Here is a 21,468-nt window from a genome sequence, read left to right as displayed (position 1 = left end):
TGAGCTATCAAAATTAAGTTTTTGTGTGAAAAACTTTTGATATTTGGATATTAATCCTAGCCAACCCCATTATAACCGAAGAATCGAAGTTTTCCTTGTTTTCGATCAAATAGAAACATTTTAGAAGGAAAGTGTTAAAAAAATAAAAATTATGTTTTGAAGCACCTTAATGTACTTGTATGTGTGTATGTCGTAGTAATGAATGCAAATTTTATTAACAAAGTATATTTTCGCTGGCGTTGGCGAAAAGCCGCCATTGCAACATGTGCAACTTTCAGCAACTTCATACACTTCTCTTGCAATGTACAGCAAAAGCAACAGCAGCAAAATGCATACGCACATTTTTACTTAAAATATTGCAATTATTGCCAATACACTGTAATTTTAATTGACCTATATTTTGTTGCTGCTGTCAAGAAAAACTCACATAGGTTTATGGCTATGTATGTGCAAGCATTTAGCAAATGAAATGCTCAACTTGCGTTATTGAAAGTGATAAAAGCGCTGAAAGCACAAAACGCCTAATAGACAGTACACAGTACACTTTCCATAGGAGCGCTTTTAAGGCAGAAACATTTGCTTAACACACTTTGGCCACAAGTGCAGTTTAATATGGCTTCAAAATTGCAACAACGTTTAGTATAGAAAGCATTAGACGGCCTAACGCGACTTTGGGTACTTTTTTGGCCGAAAATAGCAATTCATATAAGTACGAAATTACTAGTTCAGTGACTTTTAATGGAAAACTTACGAGACAAAGGTGAAGAGAATTGCTCCAAATAGAGGCCGGCCTAACAATTAGACACACATGTGTCAAAAGTCCGACTAAAGTCATACATTTTGACGTAAATAAAGTGGAGAGTAGCAAAAAAGTACCGAATATTAATTTAACACTATGAAGTTTATTTTGTTATTGTAAAATCTAATTCTAAAGCATAAACATATTTAATGAACACGAGTTTACATATATGTAGAATATGTCTTCTACAATGCTTGGTTCTAGTAACTTCGTTATACTCAGTCAAAAGTAAGGGATGCGAGATGAAGCAAAATTATTGAATTTCGGAAAAATATGTTTATATTTGTTTCTTTGTATTTTGATAAAATATAATAATAATAATATTACAAAATTTTAGGTAAATATTTGAAGTTATTTTGGAGTTATGACCCTTTAGAAATCATGTTTAAAAGCACTTCTATCAAACTTTATTCTAAAATTGGCTCACAACATATTGCAACAGAGAGCATAAATTGGTATCAAAATGGAGAAATGGGCGTGGCACCATCCACTTTAAGCTAAGAGCCCATAGTTCAGCGTCTGCTCAGCTGTTTTCAACCAACTTCGGTACCTAACATTATCCTAAAATTCCTAATGTAATTGTATGAAAATGGGCGAAATCGGACCACAACCGGCCCTCTTTCCCATATAATACAATTTTAAATTCCACATGAATTTTCTACTTTACTGAAAACAAATTAAGCACCAAGGAATGACTTCAGGCACTTTGAATTTATCTCACTTATATATACAAATATATCATTTGAGGATAGATTGATTTCAGTAGAAATATTACGGCTTAGTGAGTCTACGACTTATAAAATATGTTAATAAAATACCAAACATGACTGCAATCCTTTAACCGTTTTGCCGATACCTCAAAGTGTTTCCTCGATTTTGATCAACGCGAGAGTGTAAATTATTCGGTTATAACTGAACTTAGCTCTTTTTGATTTGTTTTATTAATCTTTCTCAATGTAATGACCTTCTCATTTGTTCGACCGTTTGAGAAAAATAAATTTGGCGGTACAAAAATAATCCCATTTTGACCAAATTCGTCATATTTTACAATGATTGGCATTAAGTTGGATTTCAAGGATATTTTTACGTAGAGATTAATCATCTATCAAAATATTTTCAAATTATCAAATTCAATCGGTTGTTCTAAAAAATTTTTATTTCATTCTCTATTCATTTTATCATTTCCAAGGACGCTTGGAAAGTGGCAACCGAATAAACAACTATTATAGGTTACTTTTTTGTTTCCAAAAGCTTCTAAGCGTGCTCTCAGCGAATCTAGAAACACAAATGCTCGCATCCTAAGTGGAAATATAACAGCGAGCTGCATATAATAACACTTTAATTGGATATTTTCAGGCTCTCTTGCATTGAATCAATTTTGTTGTTGCTTTCTCAAGTAAATTTTGTACAAAAGTGTGCATTAATTTTATATTATAACTACTTGAAATAGATAAATCATAAAGTGCAGTCACAATTTTACTCACCTATAAACAAATGGTCCCACTTCCGTCAATCTTGGCTTCTCTCCTTGCAGGAAACCATCGGGATTTGTGACATTATATATATATACTTTTGTTAAGCGTACGACACCTGGCCGTTGCCAGTAATGAAAACTTAACGTATCATTCCATAGCCTTAAATTCTGAAAACAAGATAAAAAGTGGTGAAGTATTGAAGAATAGAAGTTTATTAAGAGATAGTTAATTTGTATGGTGCGTTCTCTGTAGATCAGACCAGTTTCGGAGAAACAGCCTTGAGAATTTGTGCGTTCGCGGATAGCTATCAAAGCTAAAGACTTGGACGAAGGGTTTTTTCGATTATAACTACTTCAAAAAAAAATGTCGCGAAATTTTAATTTTTTGTAAAAATGTCTTAAAATACAATTTTCAGTTTTTTTCCTTCACCCATGTTCTAAGTCAAGGTTTTAACTAAAATGTTGAAAAATTTGGTTTAGTTTTCGTTGGAAAAAAAGTCTTTTAGGCCATATTCTGGATGTTCTTTGGTTGAAATGTAGTAGGAGTCATATGAAGCAAGCTTTAAATGATCTTCCCGCGTTTATTCGATAAAGGTCTTTCGAACCGTCTTTTACTTTACAAACAATGTTTTTCCACTTTGTAAAAGCTTTTAAAATAAATAAAATTTTTTATAAAATTATGGGGCAGCTGAAACATATATTTTTAATCTAAAGATTTTTTCACTCACCTTTAATATAAAATAATCCAACCATGGTATTGTTGATAGCAATATACCTAAAATTAATGTAACTATTCCAATAATTATCACAGCTAGTCTATCTGCAAATAAAATAAAAAAATAAAATATGTAATTAACATAAAATAATGAATATCAATAAAAATAAATTAAATAAAGAACACAGTCCGTAAGCAAATTAAAAAAATATTTTAATTACTCGTTCGTACTTCATATGTTGTCGATCGCTGTGGTAAGAATTTCTAGACAAAACAAGTAGACAAAATATATTTAACTGGCTTTTACTTATTTGTGTCAACCTCATGGCAAACGGTAATTCGATACCACATGCGCATGCAAGTGTACTGGTTAAAAAAATATTTTTTATTTACAGTTTTTGAAGTTATTGACATCGCAATACTGTCGATATAAGCAATATGCACTGATTATATATATATGGTATGTAATAAAGGGTGATTTTTTAAGAGCTTGATAACTTTAAAAAAAAAAAAAACGCATAAAATTTGCAAAATCTCATCGGTTCTTTATTTGAAACGTTAGATTGGTTCATGACATTTACTTTTTGAAGATAATTTCATTTAAATGTTGACCGCGGCTGCGTCTTAGGTGGTCCATTCGAAAAGTCCAATTTTGGGCAACTTTTTCGAGCATTTCGGCCGGAATAGCCCGAATTTCTTCGGAAATGTTGTCTTCCAAAGCTGGAATAGTTGCTGGCTTATTTCTGTAGACTTTAGACTTGACGTAGCCCCACAAAAAATAGTCTAAAGGCGTTAAATCGCATGATCTTGGTGGCCAACTTACGGGTCCATTTCTTGAGATGAATTGTTGTCCGAAGTTTTCCCTCAAAATGGCCATAGAATCGCGAGCTGTGTGGCATGTAGCGCCATCTTGTTGAAACCACATGTCAACCAAGTTCAGTTCTTCCATTTTTGGCAACAAAAAGTTTGTTAGCTTCGAACGATAGCGATCGCCATTCACCGTAACGTTGCGTCCAACAGCATCTTTGAAAAAATACGGTCCAATGATTCCACCAGCGTACAAACCACACCAAACAGTGCATTTTTCGGGATGCATGGGCAGTTCTTGAACGGCTTCTGGTTGCTCTTCACCCCAAATGCGGCAATTTTGCTTATTTACGTAGCCATTCAACCAGAAATGAGCCTCATCGCTGAACAAAATTTGTCGATAAAAAAGCGGATTTTCTGCCAACTTTTCTAGGGCCCATTCACTGAAAATTCGACGTTGATGGCAGTTAGTAAGTCTATTCATGATGAAATGTCAAAGCATACTGAGCATCTTTCTCTTTGACACCATGTCTGAAATCCCACGTGATCTGTCAAATACTAATGCATGAAAATCCTAACCTCAAAAAAATCACCCGTTATATGTATATTATATGGAGGAGGGATAGGAAAACTCTTTATAAAAGTAATAAAGTTATAGAATATACATGTTGTGAGAATCAAGGGGCTACATCGGTTTATGTCTTGTTCTACGACATATCTAGAATATTGTCTACAAATTGATCCGAGTAGTAGTTTCGGTACAGTCTTGAGAACTTATGCGCTTGAGGCTAGCTAGGCTAAAAGCGCCGTCATTCAAGAGTTGTTTTATCTCTATCTTTACCATGCAGCTTAATCAACTGGCATCCGGTAAAATTTTCATCTTACCGCATGAACCTCATCCGTCAGTGTTCACTTAGAACTACTAAAACTATTGCAAGACGATCAACTCAATAGATCTCTTACGATTTACCTTGGTTGAGAAGGAACTCCAACCAATTCAGTAGTCAATCGCAAGAAGCCAGTGAAATTATTTACGCTTGGAAGACTCTGCAATGATCAGGTAGCCTGCACCTGTGGTAGAATAGTAAACAAGGTTTTGTTTTCTAGACTTCTACTTGTCTTATCATTCTATCAATGTTTTGGACTATAAAATATATACCGTTGCGTGTTATTAGCGCTACACAATGAGCTCAAAAAAGAAGGCTTTACTCACTGCAATGCAACCTCCCGTCTACGTAGTTACTTGTATCTCAATCTGTGTTCCTTTTCGAATATTCGCCTTTATTTATTTAACTGAGAGCGGATGTCACACTTCGATTTCTGTACATACGAATATATAGGTAAATGTTTATACAGACACATATGTACGTACATGGATATATGCATACATATGTGGGTAGTTATATTCGCCGCAATGTGTTAATTGAACAGAAAAGGCAACAAAAACCATGAGTAAATATCATATACCATACTTGCACTTTAATAGCCGGCAATGCAAGCGGACGTCTATATATTTACATAAGTGTATGTATGTTTGCTTGAAATGACGAAAGATGTTGTAAAAGTGGGCGATGCTATGCTCTGCGGTTGGGAATTTTAGGAACAGCCGTTTATTGAGAGCGTAAAACACGTGACATTGTGCCCTTTTCGAATCATCCGTTGCGTATAATTTACGGTGTTTTATTACCCCGGCGATTGCACAACCAACACTTGTATTGTGCTACTTTTCGGAACTTCCCCCAAGGACTTCGGCATTGGCCTTGAGCTTGGTGAAGTGTATTGAGAGCTGCCGAAAGTCAGGAATGAGTTGGCTTTTTTGCACAAACATATACATACATAATTACTAGTTTTATTGATTACTATCATAAGAGCTTAAAAGCCTTTAGAACCCTTTAGTATACTTTTAATAATTACTTACTTAATTATTTGCAATAATAACATAGTAAAACAATTTTATTCTGTTATGAAACACACTTAGTTGAATGTTAATTAACCATTACTAAAAGGTAATAAAAGTAACGTTTATTTGTTGAAAAAATTTGTATAACAGAAAGCAAAAGTGTTCATATACTCATGGAAATACTACATCTTTCGTAAACCAAACATCAGTTGTTTACTTGGAAATTGTAGCTTAGTGTTATTATGATTGACAAGGAGCATTATTGTAAAATATATGTTAGGTATTTCTCTATATATGGAAAATTGGTTGAAAGCTTAACCCAATTTTAAATGATAGAAGACTTGATAGTCGACCTATAAAACATACTTTCAAGAAGCCCTGCTACAATTTTTTGTATTGAATGCCAGAAATGACTAGAAAGTTTAAGATTAAAATATAAGAAAGTTACGAGCCCTGACTGAACTGCCATAATTTGAGCCAAAATGAACCGTTTCAACTCCGCAAGCAAACCAAATGGATCAATATCCTAGATTCCTACAACCGTTTTTAATGTTCGTGTGAAGTTTCATCTTCATATGTCAATGAGTGGGTGTTTTGTGCAAAGGACGATAACATAGAAGAAATTAAAGAAAGAAAATGGTCGTGGCACATGAGAGAGATATTAGAGGATCACAAAATCTCTTATGGATCAACTGAATAATTTTGGTTAAAGTTTTGGGTATAAAGCGTGTCAATGCCGGACTCGTATCAAAAGACTTGAGTCCTTTGCCAAGCCGACATCGATTTGAGGTCGCTGAATAAATGCGTGACAACGTAGCTGTCCACAGCTACAGCTCAATCATCAAACGTATAATTTTTGGTGACGAGACGTTGGTGTATGAATATGATGACTATGAATATGAAGCTATCCAATATCTAGCGATGGTGCCCCAAAAATGAGCAGAACCCAAAAAAACCACATCAAAGTCGCCCAAAAATATGTAATCATGATATAAGGAAGTTGATATTGAGGCAAAAATTCCTCTCTAACGAAATTTGAGTATAATTTTCACAATTTCATCGTAAAATTAGTTTCTGAAATGAATATAAGGTTGAATTGAAAACATTATGGAAATTATTGGAGCTCTTCAGCGTAGCTTGCTTCTTCTTCTTTGTTGGCGTAAACAACGCTCACACGGTTATAGCCCATCAGCGTAGCTTTAGACCCGTAAACTCTAAGATTGAGCAGATACTTATCTAACTTTTACATTGTGAAAAAAATTGTTTGGTTTCCCTTGTCCCTTTGCCAACTTCGAACTCACTTCTGACAGTAGACAAGAAGTTGTACTGTACTAAAGTTCTGAGTAAAATGGATTAACAAATATCGGTGGTTCAGTCGGTCCTAGTTGATATTTCTTACAGATAGTTAGAAAAAATGACTTGAACTGAGAAGGTAAAACACTCAGGAATAATTAATACCATGATGTCCACTATCTCAAAACGAAATACTTCTGACTGGAAAATACCAATTTTTGGTACAAGCTCTCGTGTACCTGCTACAAGAGGTAATTTTAAAGTTGAAGATAAGGAAGCCTTATTGGATTTTGGAATCAAGAACAAAGCATCGACATTCTATATAGGTACCTTTTTAGACTGGTTAGTTAATATAAAACTAGATATGGCATATTAAAATATAGTATAAATCTTTACAGACTGGTGGGAATATTCGGGGAATTTTGGAGAGAGTATGTAAATTTGATATAAAAGAATACACAGATTACTTGTATTCAATTGCGAGCTAAGAAGACAGTTCCTTATTCCATATATACTTGTAGATGCGTGTAGCCGTCGTAGCTGAGTTGGCCGAGAGCCATATAAAGAATGAATCGTGAGTTCATAAATGGGCCAAGATTATAAAAACAAAAACAAAGAGTTTCTGAGAAATCTTTTTAGATTGCTTTTGGTACAACCAATCACTATAATTTCGTTTGAGAACCTCAATTCATTCATATAAAAATTTTTATAAAAATATTTTGTGGAATAGTAAGGTTTTCAATTTAAGGTGTTGAATTTGATAGATCGGTTTGTGGTGCCAAGAAATGAGCAGTTTCTTGAGGAGAAAATTACGTGTTTAAAATTTAAGATGGATGCCTAAAAAACTGAGCGGATAGTTCGGGTATATATCGACGGACAAGGCTAAATTGACTCAGCTCGTCAGGTTGAGAATTTTTATATCGTCTACTTGCTGCTTTATACACACTTTATAGGATCGAGAACATTTCTATCTTGATGTTAAAAACTTCGTGGGAAACTTAATATACACTATTGAGAGTATAAATATTAACTTGTTACTTCTCACCCAATGACCAAATTTTCACCTCCACCAATTTGGTTTCTACATTTGTATACAGCACAAAGGATGTTTCACACGACTCGCAAGTGACGATATCCACCCATATATTCGTATTCTCATAATGATTGGGCAATTTTTTCGTTTGCGGTTGCTTTTCTAGTTGTTGTGTTGGTAAATGTTGTTGTTGTGACGCGACGCGTTTGGAGCAAAGGCCGCAAATGTAGCGCAGCAACGAGCGCATTGCATTAAATTGCGCCGATTTCACCGATTTCTCACGGCGTAGAATCATTTTTTCTTTGGAAAACTAAAATTATAGTGATTCAGCTTTATAATATGGCAAAAATCATCGATTGCATGCAAAAAAAATATCACAAGACTTATGTGTTTGTCAATAAATACAATCAATCAATAGTCGTCCACCTTAATAATACACAAGCACTTCACCGTTACCCTTACTGTTACTTAGAAAACTTGTAACAAAAGCTTTACCACATGCGATGCACACACGAACTTTAAACGACGGCGACGATGATGTGATTAACTTTTGCTTTATGTTATTTGACAAAAAATTATTTATTTGTATTTAGTTGCAATTATGATAAAAACGGCAATTTAATTTTGTAATCATATAAGTAATCATAATATTTTTCAGTTTGTTCGTTTATTGCTGTTCACTTTCTATATTAGAATTATTGGTAATTTTTCATAATAATATTGCGCAGTATTTTGCTAGCATTGATAAATATTGCAAACACTTAATGTTAGATGAGCACTAAGACTCGATTTTCTTTACTAAAATCCACGTCACTTGAAGATTTCTTGTCGAAAAATGCTCGAGCGACCTTTTAGCAACCAAAGTTGGTAAGTAAATACGCGAGTGAGTGCTTTCTTTTTTGCATTCATTATGTCTTTAGAATTTAATTTTCTATACACATACATACAAGTAGGTCTATATGTATGTATGCACTTTCGAAATTCACCAGCGAATGCATTTTTGCTACTTCAGCTGGTTTTTTTTAATTCTTTGCCGTCGACCTTTTGTATATTCAGCATAATTATGGCATTAATAAAACGTTTGGCCATAGTGGAAAAACTTAACGATTTGCCCATTACACTTAGCAAATTTTGTGGTTAAATTTTGAAAATATCTCGGTACCGCCAAATTCGTGGAGTGATTAATATTCAACACACTGTGGGTTCGAATCTCGAGAGATGCAGAGTTTTTGTTTTCTAAGGCCGCAACCATACTCAGGAATATATTTTGCGAGGAATGAATTTAGAGAAGTTCTTAGTTCTTTTAGTTCTTCTACAAAAACATAAAACAGCTTCTATATTTGTAGAGCCTAAACGGCCAAGAACAGAACAAAAAAATATGACAAAAATTTAAAGGCTTTTTGAGAGGGTTGATGTTCCGTACAATTTCTATAAATATTGTTATAAATTATTATTCAAAAATGTTTAACTAATTTTTATCGGAAACTATTAAGTGCACAACAAAGTTCTCGCTGTTTTCTTTTTTGATAAAAATACAATTATATTGTAAGGAAATGGATACAAACGAGTTGTTCGAAGTATTACCGATGGCTATTCATAACTTTTCCCATTTTTCAGACAAAGCACAAAATCATTACCATAAAACTTTTTATCTTATGTTCCTGCCCAAAAATCAAGCCATTTTTAATGTCGTCTTGTGAGTGAAACTTGTTCTGAGCCAGACCTTGTGCCATCGAACGGAACAAATAATAAACGGACGATGCAATATCTGGGAATTATTAAATAGGCCTTCCCATTCAAGCATTTTCAGGTAAGTGGATTGGTGAGGTGAGGCCGACGTTGTCATGCGGCAGAATCACTTTTACGTGCCTTTACTGGTATTGAGGTTTTAAGCAACCCTAGTTTCTTGTTTCTTAATCAATCCCAGGGTATGCAGTTGTTTTGAAATGGCTTGGTGGGTGACTACCGATGTTGAAACAAGTTCTTGCGTTTTACAACGTCTCTAATTGACCATCTTCGAAGGTTTTTGGCATTCCTTCTCGCGAAAGACCGTTCTTTTTGAAATTGCCAAAACCAATCACGGCTCGTCGTTTCATTTGGAGCAGCACCTATGTCAACTTTTTGGAGTGGCCGAAGTGTTTTTTTTTGTTTTTTTAGTTAACAATAATCTCTCTAAAGCGTCATTTTTTTTTACCAAAAACGTATTTTTTCGCCATTTTTGACAAGTCATTCAACACTCGATCATTAGCTATATTTATCTATGGTAAAAATACATATTTTGGTTTATTGAGCTTAGGATAATTTTAAGAATAAAAATTTACCTCACCGCCACTTATTGAAAAAAACAATGCTTTACTCCAAATTTACTACCATAAAGTAATCAATTTGGTAAATTTTTATCAAGATTTAAAGTGTCAAAATGTAAGCGGGGAACCACAGTTTGTTTAATCGGTCCAGCAAGTCACGGCAACCGAAATTCTCTTACATTGAAAGCAATATCGTGGAAGCTAACACATACACACCATGTAACACAGAAGTCCTATGCATGGAGGAATGGACGATCACAACTACACAATAGTTTTGGTTAGATTTGTCAATTTGTCCTTAAGAAACCAATAGAAACTTTAACAGCAATCTCTGGTGACACTCTTGGGTAATTAACCTGTACTTTACCCGATAGTTGGATAATCGAACAGTGGGAGACAGAAACTTTACAGTAGAGATATCTAGAATTACAGATTACAAAATATCCTATTTTACTCAAAGAAATTTTCGCTTTCCTTTCAAAAGTAATTTCCATTGACTACTCAGACACACTAATGTCGCCAAATACCCAGAAATTGGTATCATATACCAATGGATGCGAATAAGAAGGTGAAATATCTGCTATCGAATTGAACTCAGTGGAATAATATGTGATCAAGTTAGAAAAGAACAAGAAAAAAACGTTAACTTCGGCGCACCGAAGCTAATATACCCTTCACAGGTGCATTTCTTTTAGTAACTATGTTTCCAGTTTGTGTGGAAGCTATATGCTATAGTAATATAGTAAAAGAAATTATGTTATTATCTTAGAAAATAACCTGTGCCAACTTTTGTGAAGATACTTTGTCAAATGTGAAAGTTTTCCATACAAGAACTTGATTCCGATCGTTCAGTTTGTATGGCAGCTATATATTATTGTGGTCCGATATCGGCAGTTCCGACAAATGAGCAGCTCATTGAAGAGAAAATGACGTTTGCAAAATTTTAAAACGATATCTTAAAAGCTGAGAGACTAGTTCGTATATACATATATAGACAGACGGACGCACAGAAAGACAGACGGACAAGGCTAAATCGACTCAGCTGAACATACTGATCATTTATATTTATACTTTATAGGGTCTCCGACGCTTCCTTCTGGGTGTTACAAGTTTCGTGGCAAACTTAATATACCGTGTTCAGAGTATAAAAAGAATATTGTAAAGATTTTCAAGATTATTGCACGCATAAATTTAGTGATGATAATCGAAATTTTCTTAGATAACTATAAAGTACGTAATTAGGTCTTTGGGATACAATTCTTAAATACTTGGACGAAGTGTTTTTTTTTTTCGATTACAACTATTTGAAAAAATTGTGCGAAATTTTCACTGCAATTTTAATTTTTTTTTTGTAAAAATGTCTGCCAAAGATCCAATTTTTAGTTTTTTTTCCCAACTTCCAAGTTCTAAAGTTTTAACTAAAACACGTATTTTTTCACCAACGTGTGCGCATCTTCATTCCGAGAGGTCACCGGAAATGGCGTCGCAACTGCGGAGTTTAAAATTTGTTTACAAAAATTTCAGAATTTGTTGGTTAATAGAGTATAGTTGCAACAATACAAAATTTTAATAAAAAATTTAATTTTTTCCATGCGAAAAAATTGCAGAGAAAGGCTGTTTTTACCCTAGAGACCATGTTACCCCATAAATCAAAGCAACACTAAGCTGCCTCCCTTAAAATAAAGCGTGTGTATATTTAATTATGAAAAAATAAAATTAAAATATCTCAATATATTATACTTCCAGCAAATATTCATCCAAACTTCAATAAAGTAATTGTAACAAAAGTATGCGTTAAAGTTCAATAGGTCAAATATAAAGCGCTTGAAAGACCAATAGCCGGCAAACGAGCCAAACTATGTCACAAAAGTTATAATAATTTTCTGGGCAGCCGCAGCAGCAGCAAACCATATGAAAGCATGAAAAAAATGGTAACAATTTGAGCGCGACGCAAGCCATCAGCGGCGACCTTGAATTCGCAAAAGCGTTGCTTTTATTAGCTGCTGTATTTCAGCGCTTTTATTGCATATTACAGCGATACCCGAACGAGACAATATGGAGATTTCTGTTTTGCATTTGCTTTTTTGTTTTGTGTTGTTGTTACAAAAAGTGGCAATTTTTTATAATGGCGTGGTATTGTCGTACCAAAACGGTTCAGCGCTGCGGCGGCGACACTCACCGCTGTCACCAAAAGACGGTTTTATTATTGTAGTTGCTGCTGTTGCCGCTGAACGTAAACCACACACATTAGCATGGTCAATTTGGTTTGCGTATGTTAGCACGGCAAACGCTGCGTCAGTGCTTCTTCTCGTTCGCTCGCCGGTGACGCAGTGAAAGTTGCGCAAATACACCGAAAAATGGTCAATAAAAGCGAAAAGCGTTAAGACAACATCTTCAAGGCCAAGGGAATTCCACAGCGCCGCGCCATTCATGCCACTCGGTCATACTTCGCGTTATATTCCGGCAAGTTGCCGTTAATTAAATAATAAAAAAGCGCTTTGAAGAAAAAAAAAACTAAAAAAACATAAAAGTAAATAAAAAAATATTAAAAAAAAAATACAAAAATAAAAAAAAATATTTAAAAAAATATTCAAAAAAATTTAGTGAAACCTTTTGATATTCATATTCGACAATTACCTGCTCGTGTTTAACCGCGGCCATAAACTAAAAGTATACCTTCAGCAACACACTCGCAGCCATAATTAGATGCATTGGATCCACTACTGGTGTCTGGCAGTTGAGTTTTGTAAGGCGTTTAAATATTTAAGCGCTTTGCCACTTAAATATTTTGCACGGCCGCTGCTTGTTCGACTGCCCCACTGTTGCTCCAAACTGTTGGCTTTTCTACATTGCCTGGCTGCACAGCTGCCAATTTACTTCCACGCATGCGCAACACCTCCAGATTTATTACAAAAGCACATACGCTCATATATACATATAATATATTACTTTGGATGTGTATGAGTGTGTCAGTAAGTTTAGCATTAAGCTCGAGCATCGCAAGTCGATTTTCGGTAAATATTTTAAGCAAAAGATGAAATTACGCTGCCATTGCATTGCAAAAGGAGTGACACATGAGTAACAACACTTTCGGCCCAGGTACTAAAAATCGCTAAATGATAGTCTATGCCTATTGCTACTGAAATTTGTGTGCGCCTGCGATAAGCTGACTGTACAGTAGCGCATTTACCGCCCCTGAGCCAACAAAAGTTATTTTGAACGAAGTTTTATTGCTGCGCATGCGCTGCCGAAAGCCTACTTAGGAATGCCTGTATGTACATATGCATGCACAAGTAGATATATATTATATATTCATGTGTGCAATAATCATTGTCATGAGTGACTGGTTAATACGATATGGCTAATAAGCATTTAGGGCAAGATGAAATGTAAACTATTCTATAAGTAGTCTGCTTCTAATTCAATAGGCTTATTAAAGTATATTATATAGCAGTACTTGTACAGTAGAGTATATGTATTGTATATACATGTACGTAAGCCATATATTGAATTTTTAACTAGCCGGCAAAATAAAAACTAGCTAACAATAAAATGATATCTTCTACAATTCAACTAATCCGAATTATACTAGTTTAAGTAGTGGTTTCTGGGCTTAAAGTGAACTAGTGGCAAAGATGAAGTTGTACGCGCTATAAATGCAATATAAGCAAATGTAAATAAATCTCTTTCGTAAGTTGTCTTACTCAAAAATTTCTCCGTTTCGTTATATCGGTGAGACCATTATGTACACCTTTCTCTGTATACTTTTAGCTAATATGAGACTGGAATATGTTTTACTAAAACCTGGCAAAATGTCAGGCCGGAGGTCTGGCCAGATATACGTAACTAACAGTTGAGCCCGAACCTTTTTTTGGAACTTTTCCGGTCACTAACTAGTTAGGTTGAGCTCAAACTTTTTTCTGGCCAAGTATCAAGAAACAGAAAAAACGGCAGCACATAACATCGGTCTATAATCTATGTATTGTTATGTCTATAAATAAACTCACATTAAGTTAAGAACGCTTTTCAAATTTCTGGTTTTATATGCAGAGAAACAGTTGAAATCACAGCATTTGTATAGAGAGAGGACCAGTCTCACCGCCATATCATATAGTTCTACCCTAGCTTTTAAACAGCTCGATTTACGGCAGTGCATTTTTTGAGCACACTTGCAATGGTGATTTGCAAAATTTCAATACGAATCGCTTTAAACTTGACTGTTACTGTTTTGAGTGAGGAAATATCCACTTATACAAAGAGCTCCACTTATTATTATTAGCGCACTTAGCGCGTAATAACTTTATATTTCAATAACAACAAGGTACGTATAATAGACTCAGAAAGCGAGATCTATTTTTTATGCCTATACTTTTATAATTTATGTAATACAAATATATTTCCGATTAGAGCCGAAGGTTAGCGATGTTATATTTTATTTGTAGCAGAATTATTTGTAATAGTATTTCGCTTAAATAAATTAATAAAACATTTCCAAGTAGAGTGTTTATAATGATATTTTTAATAGAAAGTCTGCACATCTTAATCTCTATTTAATAATTTTTTATGTTAACTTGAATTACTTCAATGAAAAATGTTCAAAATTCTATGTTCAACTATAGAATCAGATGGAGTATATGTATTACCTTAAAATAAATATATGCCAGGAAAGGATCGTTTTCAAAATAAATTCAGAGCCAAGCCTCGATTTTCTCTAGAACTGTTAATCATAACCAAATCAATCGTGAATCCGAATCACAGGAGAAATATAGAAAACCGAGCTTTAGAATCGGCGCAACTTAAGTAAATATTGATCGAGTTCAGTGCATTTGATGAGCCTCAGATTTAAACAGATATTTACTAAAGTTATTATTATGAGTAATTAAATGGTAGCTAAAGTTTGACAGCTTGATATTAAGAAAAAAGGAATCTTCTCTTTTTCTGAAATCTTATGTCTGCCTTATAGAAACAGAAAAGTCTGGGTCCTGCAGAAGCCGTAACACTAAAGACGAAATACGCCAGACAGGCGGCTATGTGAATAGTTTTTATGGACCTCACCAATCAAGCGCAATTTTGATTTCAGCGATTTTCTTCTGATAATTTTGATGTCAAAGATGCACAGCGCTCAGATATGTAAATTTTCAAAAAATCGCTAAAGTACTGAAAATCATACAGTCTGACCGAAATTTAAGTACTATTTCGATTGCTCATGAACTAAACATTGCACCAAAAAGTGTTTGGATTCATTTAAATAAAGCTGAATACAAGAAGAAACTCGAGGTAACGGTGCCAACCAAGTTATCGCCAAAAAACCTCGTGAACCTAATTTTCATCAGTGATTAGCTGCTGAATCGCAACAAAATGGATCCATTGCTGAAGCAGATGGTAACCGGTGATGTAAGGTGGTTCACTGGACAAGCCAAGGCTGACGATTAGGAAGGGTTCGCTATGGGATTTGCGGTTAACCATCTACTATGAGCTGCTCTCCTACAGGCGAACTTTTAAGTCGGACCTGTACTAGCAATAATAGGACCTTCTGAAATTTTAGTCGAATAGAAGAGCAATTGTGCTCCATTAGGACAACACTAGGCCACAAACATGGCTTGTGAGCCATCAGAAGCTTCGGGAGTTAGGTGAGAGTTCTTATGCATCTATCATATAGTCCGTACTTTGAATTAAGTGAATACTATTTGCTTTTGTCTATGGCGAATGATTTTGTTAGTGGACAATTCGCCTGAAGAGGCGCTTGTGAAAATCGCATGTCCCAGAGTTACCTTCAACATAGCAATTATCGCGCAAAGCCAAGTAGTAAAAAATTTAAAAATTGCTCTCTGGCGCTCTTCATTCATTAAAAAATATCAAGTTTCTTAAACTTAAAAAAAAAATTGTTTGTCCATACCGTCAAACCAGTTAAATAGACAGTCTAAATTTGCACCAATTTAAAGTAACCGTGTTTTATGTTGCACATTTGCATTGTCTCGCACAAAAGATGCAATTTTTTTCTAAACGTCGCATGAGTCGTGAGAGCTTCGAGAATGGCTTTTGTATACAGTCAAAACAATTAGATAGTGAAATACAAGCAAAAAGTTACCGGTTTATACATATATCCATCCATTTTGCACTGTCATTATCTGCGAGTTGTTGTTGGCAAAGCAAAGTGAAAAAGTCAACTTGAAATATATTTTCCACCTGCGGCCAGTGACAGCAACACCCCTAAACAATGACAAAACAGGTGAGCAATAACAACAACAATGTTAAGTGGTGAAGTGGTGTCACCAAACAATGCACCAAAGGCAAAGTAGTGTTATACATACTATTATTATGCTCAATTCACTGCCGTTAGCAAAAACTCAAACTCAAAGCTCACGTGTAACACAAATGCATGCCCATATTTACACACACACACGCACACATGAACATGGAAATGCATGCTGCAAATTTTCGCGTCGCGAATGTTGCACAAATTCGCATTGGCGTGAAAAACCAAATGACGCGGCAGTTTGGTCTGTGCGATCAGGCAGACAAATGGCCAAGACAGTTAGTACTTAAATGATCTGCAGTTTGTTGGCTTGGTTCATTTGTTGTTGGTTTGGTTCGTACGTTGTTGTTTTGGTTGAAATTGTTGTGATAATGAGTGGGTACATACAATGAAATTGAGCCGCTAATTGTTGCACGCATCACCAATACACCAATACAGTTGCCATATTATATTACATATTTGGCTGAGTTGGTTAAGAAAATTAGCAAAATAATATGTATTGATTTATACAATTACAATGATCTAATGCTCACTTGTAACGACATGTACATAGTACGTCTATAAAGTCCTGTGGAATCTATACCTACAATCGCTTCTATCTACAACGCGTTCTTCATCTGACCGCGTAAAAGTAGTTAAAACATTTAAAAAATACAAACAATGCTTTGTAATTCAAACCTGATATCGTTATTATATGCATATTTTTCTCTATTGTTTATGCACGATTGTCTTATAGAACAATTGCTTTACTTTTTCACGGCGGCTTATATGGAAAAATCTCGATCACGTACAATATGGACAAAACACCGGTGATATTTGCATACATGAGTGTGTGTTTGTATGCTGCTCTAAGTGTTTTAATTAATTTAATAAAAAGTTAAGAATTTTATTTCATTTATAATTTATTTTACGTGGACAATGCTAAAAATTCCACGACACCTTCTACGTAGAAGGTAATTGTCATTACAATACAACTTATAATTGGCTGATTTATGCGTTGTGTCTCTCCAGAGAATTGACTTCCGCATACGCTGAGCAATTTCATTAAAATTCACTTAAAATATTAAATATTCTTTTTTTGTTTACATTTTAATGTGATATTATGCTCATAACTAGGCGAGTGAATAAAGTGATCGGTTGCCGGCGTATTTAGGCTAATTAGTGTTATCGTTTATTAATGGCCATTACAGCACGAGTAAATGCATATGAATGTGCGAATATTTTAAAAAATATAAAAAATTGTCAAAAGGTTGGTGGAGCAGTGCTTCAAGAGGCACACAGGTTTACGTGAGACTAAATTTGAAGGTGCCCACGTATACTCGTATACGAGGGTGGTCCACTAATTATTTAAACTCAACGGCAATGACTACACCTTCGCAAGAAATATACACTATTTGAAAGTATATTATCGTAGACGATTACTGTCAAAATGGGAACCGAATCAAACTCGTGGTTATTTTTTGATGGCTTGGGAAGCTGGCATGTCCGCGGACTATAAAAAATGGAAGAAAAATTAAGAATGGAGGGCAATATCGGAGCGTTATTCGAAAAGAAATCGCGCATTAAAATCAAAGAGCTTTTGGATTCTGTATACGGTTTCTCTTCTTCTTTTACATATTTGTGGTAATCGACGCCAAAATGCCCCGAAAATGGCTACCAGTAAGGATAGATTAGATTAGGTTAATTTGGTAGGCCAATAAGGCACACAAATACCAGTTTCGATCCTTTGCGATACCAGATGGATTTCAGTTACTTGGTCCATGAGGATTAGGATGCCTGCGCTTGTTGCGAATGTTAACAGGCTCTGTGGCATCACAATTAAATTGATACCTCTTCCAGTACAGCATATCATAGGGACCCAAGATCTTTATAGCGTAGTCTTGCCAATGCGGGACAAGTGCATAAGAAATACTTCATTGTTTCCCTGGTGCCACGGCTTTCGCAATAGCAAAGATCTCAACTTGAATTATACTGCAGTATGCTGCCTTATGTCTAACTCTGGACAGTGTATTCCAGCACCAACTCCATTGTCCATTTTTCCACTAAAAATAAGCAGAAAAAGCAGATATCAAGGTATACTCGAACATCACTCGGGAAACCAAAGTTGACGGCCGCCATTTTTAGACATTAATCCGAAGAAATTTGTACAAGTTTTCGTGGCCCACTGGTACACAATAGAAATCAAGGTATAGTGAAAATATTGGACTGCACTCCTCTAAAATACTTCATAGAAGGCCGCAAATCGATGGTGATCATATTTTAGGATTCACAAGATGGAATCTAAATCGACTACTGGCAAAAAAAGGAAAATAAGGGTCTGCTTCAACTTATTACTGAGCTAATTTGGCGTCGAAAAATAGATCTTCGAACTGAGCTATGAACTGCTGCCACATTCACGGTATTGTCCAGATTTGGCGTCGTCTTCTCGACTTGAAAGAGTCTCTTGTCGAGCAAAAATTTGAGTCGACTGAGAGTTAGAAGACCTCCAGCAGCTATGAACTGCTGTCACATCTAACATATTCTACTGATTTGGTAACGTCTTCTCGATTTTTTTTGTGTCTAAAGTTGAAAAAGTCTCTCCGAACAAAAATTTGGAGGCGACTGAGAGTTTGAAGACTTCCAGCGAAATTATTTTGCAGTCGGTTTAAAGATTGGAGGAGAACATCGAGCTCAAAGGATATTTAAAATGAATCAACGTTTTTCCATTTTTTTTAATCATTTAATAATTTTTGACCCACCCTCGTATACATATGCATAACCAAGTCGAAATATTTGGCTGACTGTCAGTTAAAGTGCCAATTGCGATTTTTAACCTTAAGCATGCCATGAAAGAGTATCGCATTTACCACAAATGTGTGCATGTATGTATGCTTACAAGGACTGCCGCCATCCTGTTTGGCTGCCAATAACAAGTCGAATTGACCGAACCCGTATCGATAACGTGTGGAATGGAAATTTACTCAATAATAGCGGGTTTTTTCATGCACACTCGAGCCTAAGGTCACACTAAAGTATGGCTGTATGTTTGTACGAGTATAATATTTACATATTCGCTATGACGGCAATTTAATTATTGTTGTTTACGCATTGAGATATAACCACTCACTTATTTTTCGTAATTCCGCTACAGTTCTGTAACTGTAAGTTACAAGTATGATTAAATTACAAACAACAACTAGCGAGCGTTTAGTTAGCAATTCATAGGGAACAATTGTAGAATGCTTTTTAATGAAATTGCAGTGAAAAGGAAAATTTTCTGACAGCTTAGTGTTTAAGTCACTATCTCACCGCATATAGGCAAATATAGCCGCTAGTTGTTGTTGTAATTTGTCAACTTGTTGCATTGCGCGGCGAATGCCGGTCGCGTTGCCGGCGTGTTATACAATAAAGCAGCGGCCAAGCAGAGAGCGAATGTGCACAGAAATGCCTAAAAGTATATATATATACATATATTTGTATACATTTTATATATTATGCGCTGCTTGTGCTAAAAATCGCTGGCTCGCGTGCGCACACGGCATTCATTCAATCGCACATTTATGCGGTATTTTGTAGTGAAATGCAAGTCTGCTTGCTGCGCCTGCACAAATTTAATCCAATGCAATGCCTGCTTGTTGTTGCTGGCCGTTTTAATCAAATGTAAATAAAAGTAGAAGAAGAAGCTGAAGCAGAAAAATAATAATCAACGAAGTGCCTAACCGAATCTGGCTGCTCACTAACTCGCTGCTAAGCAAGAGTTTATTAGTTGCACATCGGCTTAGAATTGTCGGCTGCAAGGCAGCGCCGCGGCAGGTGTTGAGTTTGCGCGATAGCGCGCACAATCAAGATTTCTGCGGTTACACGTTTTTCTCGCTGCATTAGTTTATGTCACTTAAAATAGATGGTGAATTAAAAAAAATACGAAATAAAATAAAAACTTGTTTAGTTAAACTTATTTATACTGGTAAAATTCAGCAAGACGCAAACTATTTTTTTAAGATTATGAGATTTAATTATGAAATTATAGAGCGAATCTGTAATGTCTATATAAAATTTGAAAATTTTTGGTCCTAAATGTATTTTACTAAATTTTAGCATTTACTAAGCAGGCTGGAAATTTTGTAGCGTTTCTTATCTTATCGTAAATTTTCAAGCTGATCCAAGTAATATTAGCTTCGGAGATATACTCTTGAGAACTTTTGTTTCGAAATTTTCATTTTTTACAGAAATGTCTGCCAAAAAAACAATTTTCAATTTTTTTTTTCAAGTTTTAAGTTAATATTTTAACTAAAAAACGTATTTTTTCACTTTAGATGATCTTCCAAGGAGTTATTCTGTCAACGCGGTCGCATCTTTTTTCCGAGAGGTTACCAGAAATGGCGTCGCAACGAGCAAGTTTAGTATATTTCTTTTCGAAAAATTTCAGAATTTCTAGTGTATGTTTGTAAGAATAAAAAATTCGAATGAAATGTTTAATTTTTAATAAGAGGCAAAAAATGTAGATAAGGGCGGGTTTTTACCCGAGGAAACCCATGTAAAATTTGACCTATCCAGTTAAACGGGTGGGCGACCAAAAGTGGTTTATTTGTACAAAACTTCCACAAAATAATTGTTCACACCCATAAAACCGATTTAACTTGAGGTAACTTACATTTTGGAAAATATAATATGAATAGAATTTGTTGAAAGAAATATTTGGTTATTGCTAGTTCTGGGCAATGTGGAAGTCATATAAACTCATAACCGACCATAAGTTGAGGATTTTAAGCAGTATTTAGAGCTGTTTGAATATAATAAAATCACAGTCCTGAGTTTATATGTAACGGGTGATCCAAGAAGAGATATTTTTTTCAATAGCCTTCGTTTTTAACAGATCATGCGTGAGTCGATGCAAGCAGTCAAATTA

At 35.0% G+C, this 21,468-nt stretch overlaps 1 protein-coding gene across 2 annotated transcripts in view; it reads right to left on the bottom strand.

Moving 5' to 3' along the window:
- LOC105223629 (lysosome membrane protein 2) overlaps positions 1-21,468 on the bottom strand; it is an 88,119-nt gene that overhangs the window by 13,547 nt on the left and 53,104 nt on the right. Inside the window, exons 1-3 of one of the 2 annotated variants that reach the window (XM_049457538.1) lie at positions 8,034-8,340; positions 3,002-3,093; positions 2,284-2,441 (exon numbers count right to left, since the gene is read on the bottom strand). In XM_049457538.1, the coding sequence (XP_049313495.1) occupies positions 2,284-2,441; positions 3,002-3,093; positions 8,034-8,316 (533 nt within the window). In that variant the 5' untranslated portion in view covers positions 8,317-8,340. Of the gene's footprint in view, positions 1-2,283; positions 2,442-3,001; positions 3,094-8,033; positions 8,341-21,468 lie in introns of those variants that run through there. The other variant, XM_049457539.1, reaches the window with a different exon arrangement.

This window comes from Bactrocera dorsalis, chromosome 5, assembly GCF_023373825.1.
Source record: "Bactrocera dorsalis isolate Fly_Bdor chromosome 5, ASM2337382v1, whole genome shotgun sequence".
NCBI classification, from domain to species: domain Eukaryota; kingdom Metazoa; phylum Arthropoda; class Insecta; order Diptera; family Tephritidae; genus Bactrocera; species Bactrocera dorsalis.
Note: the sequence above shows the minus strand (reverse complement) of the source record. Positions and strands in the feature narration are given on the sequence as shown.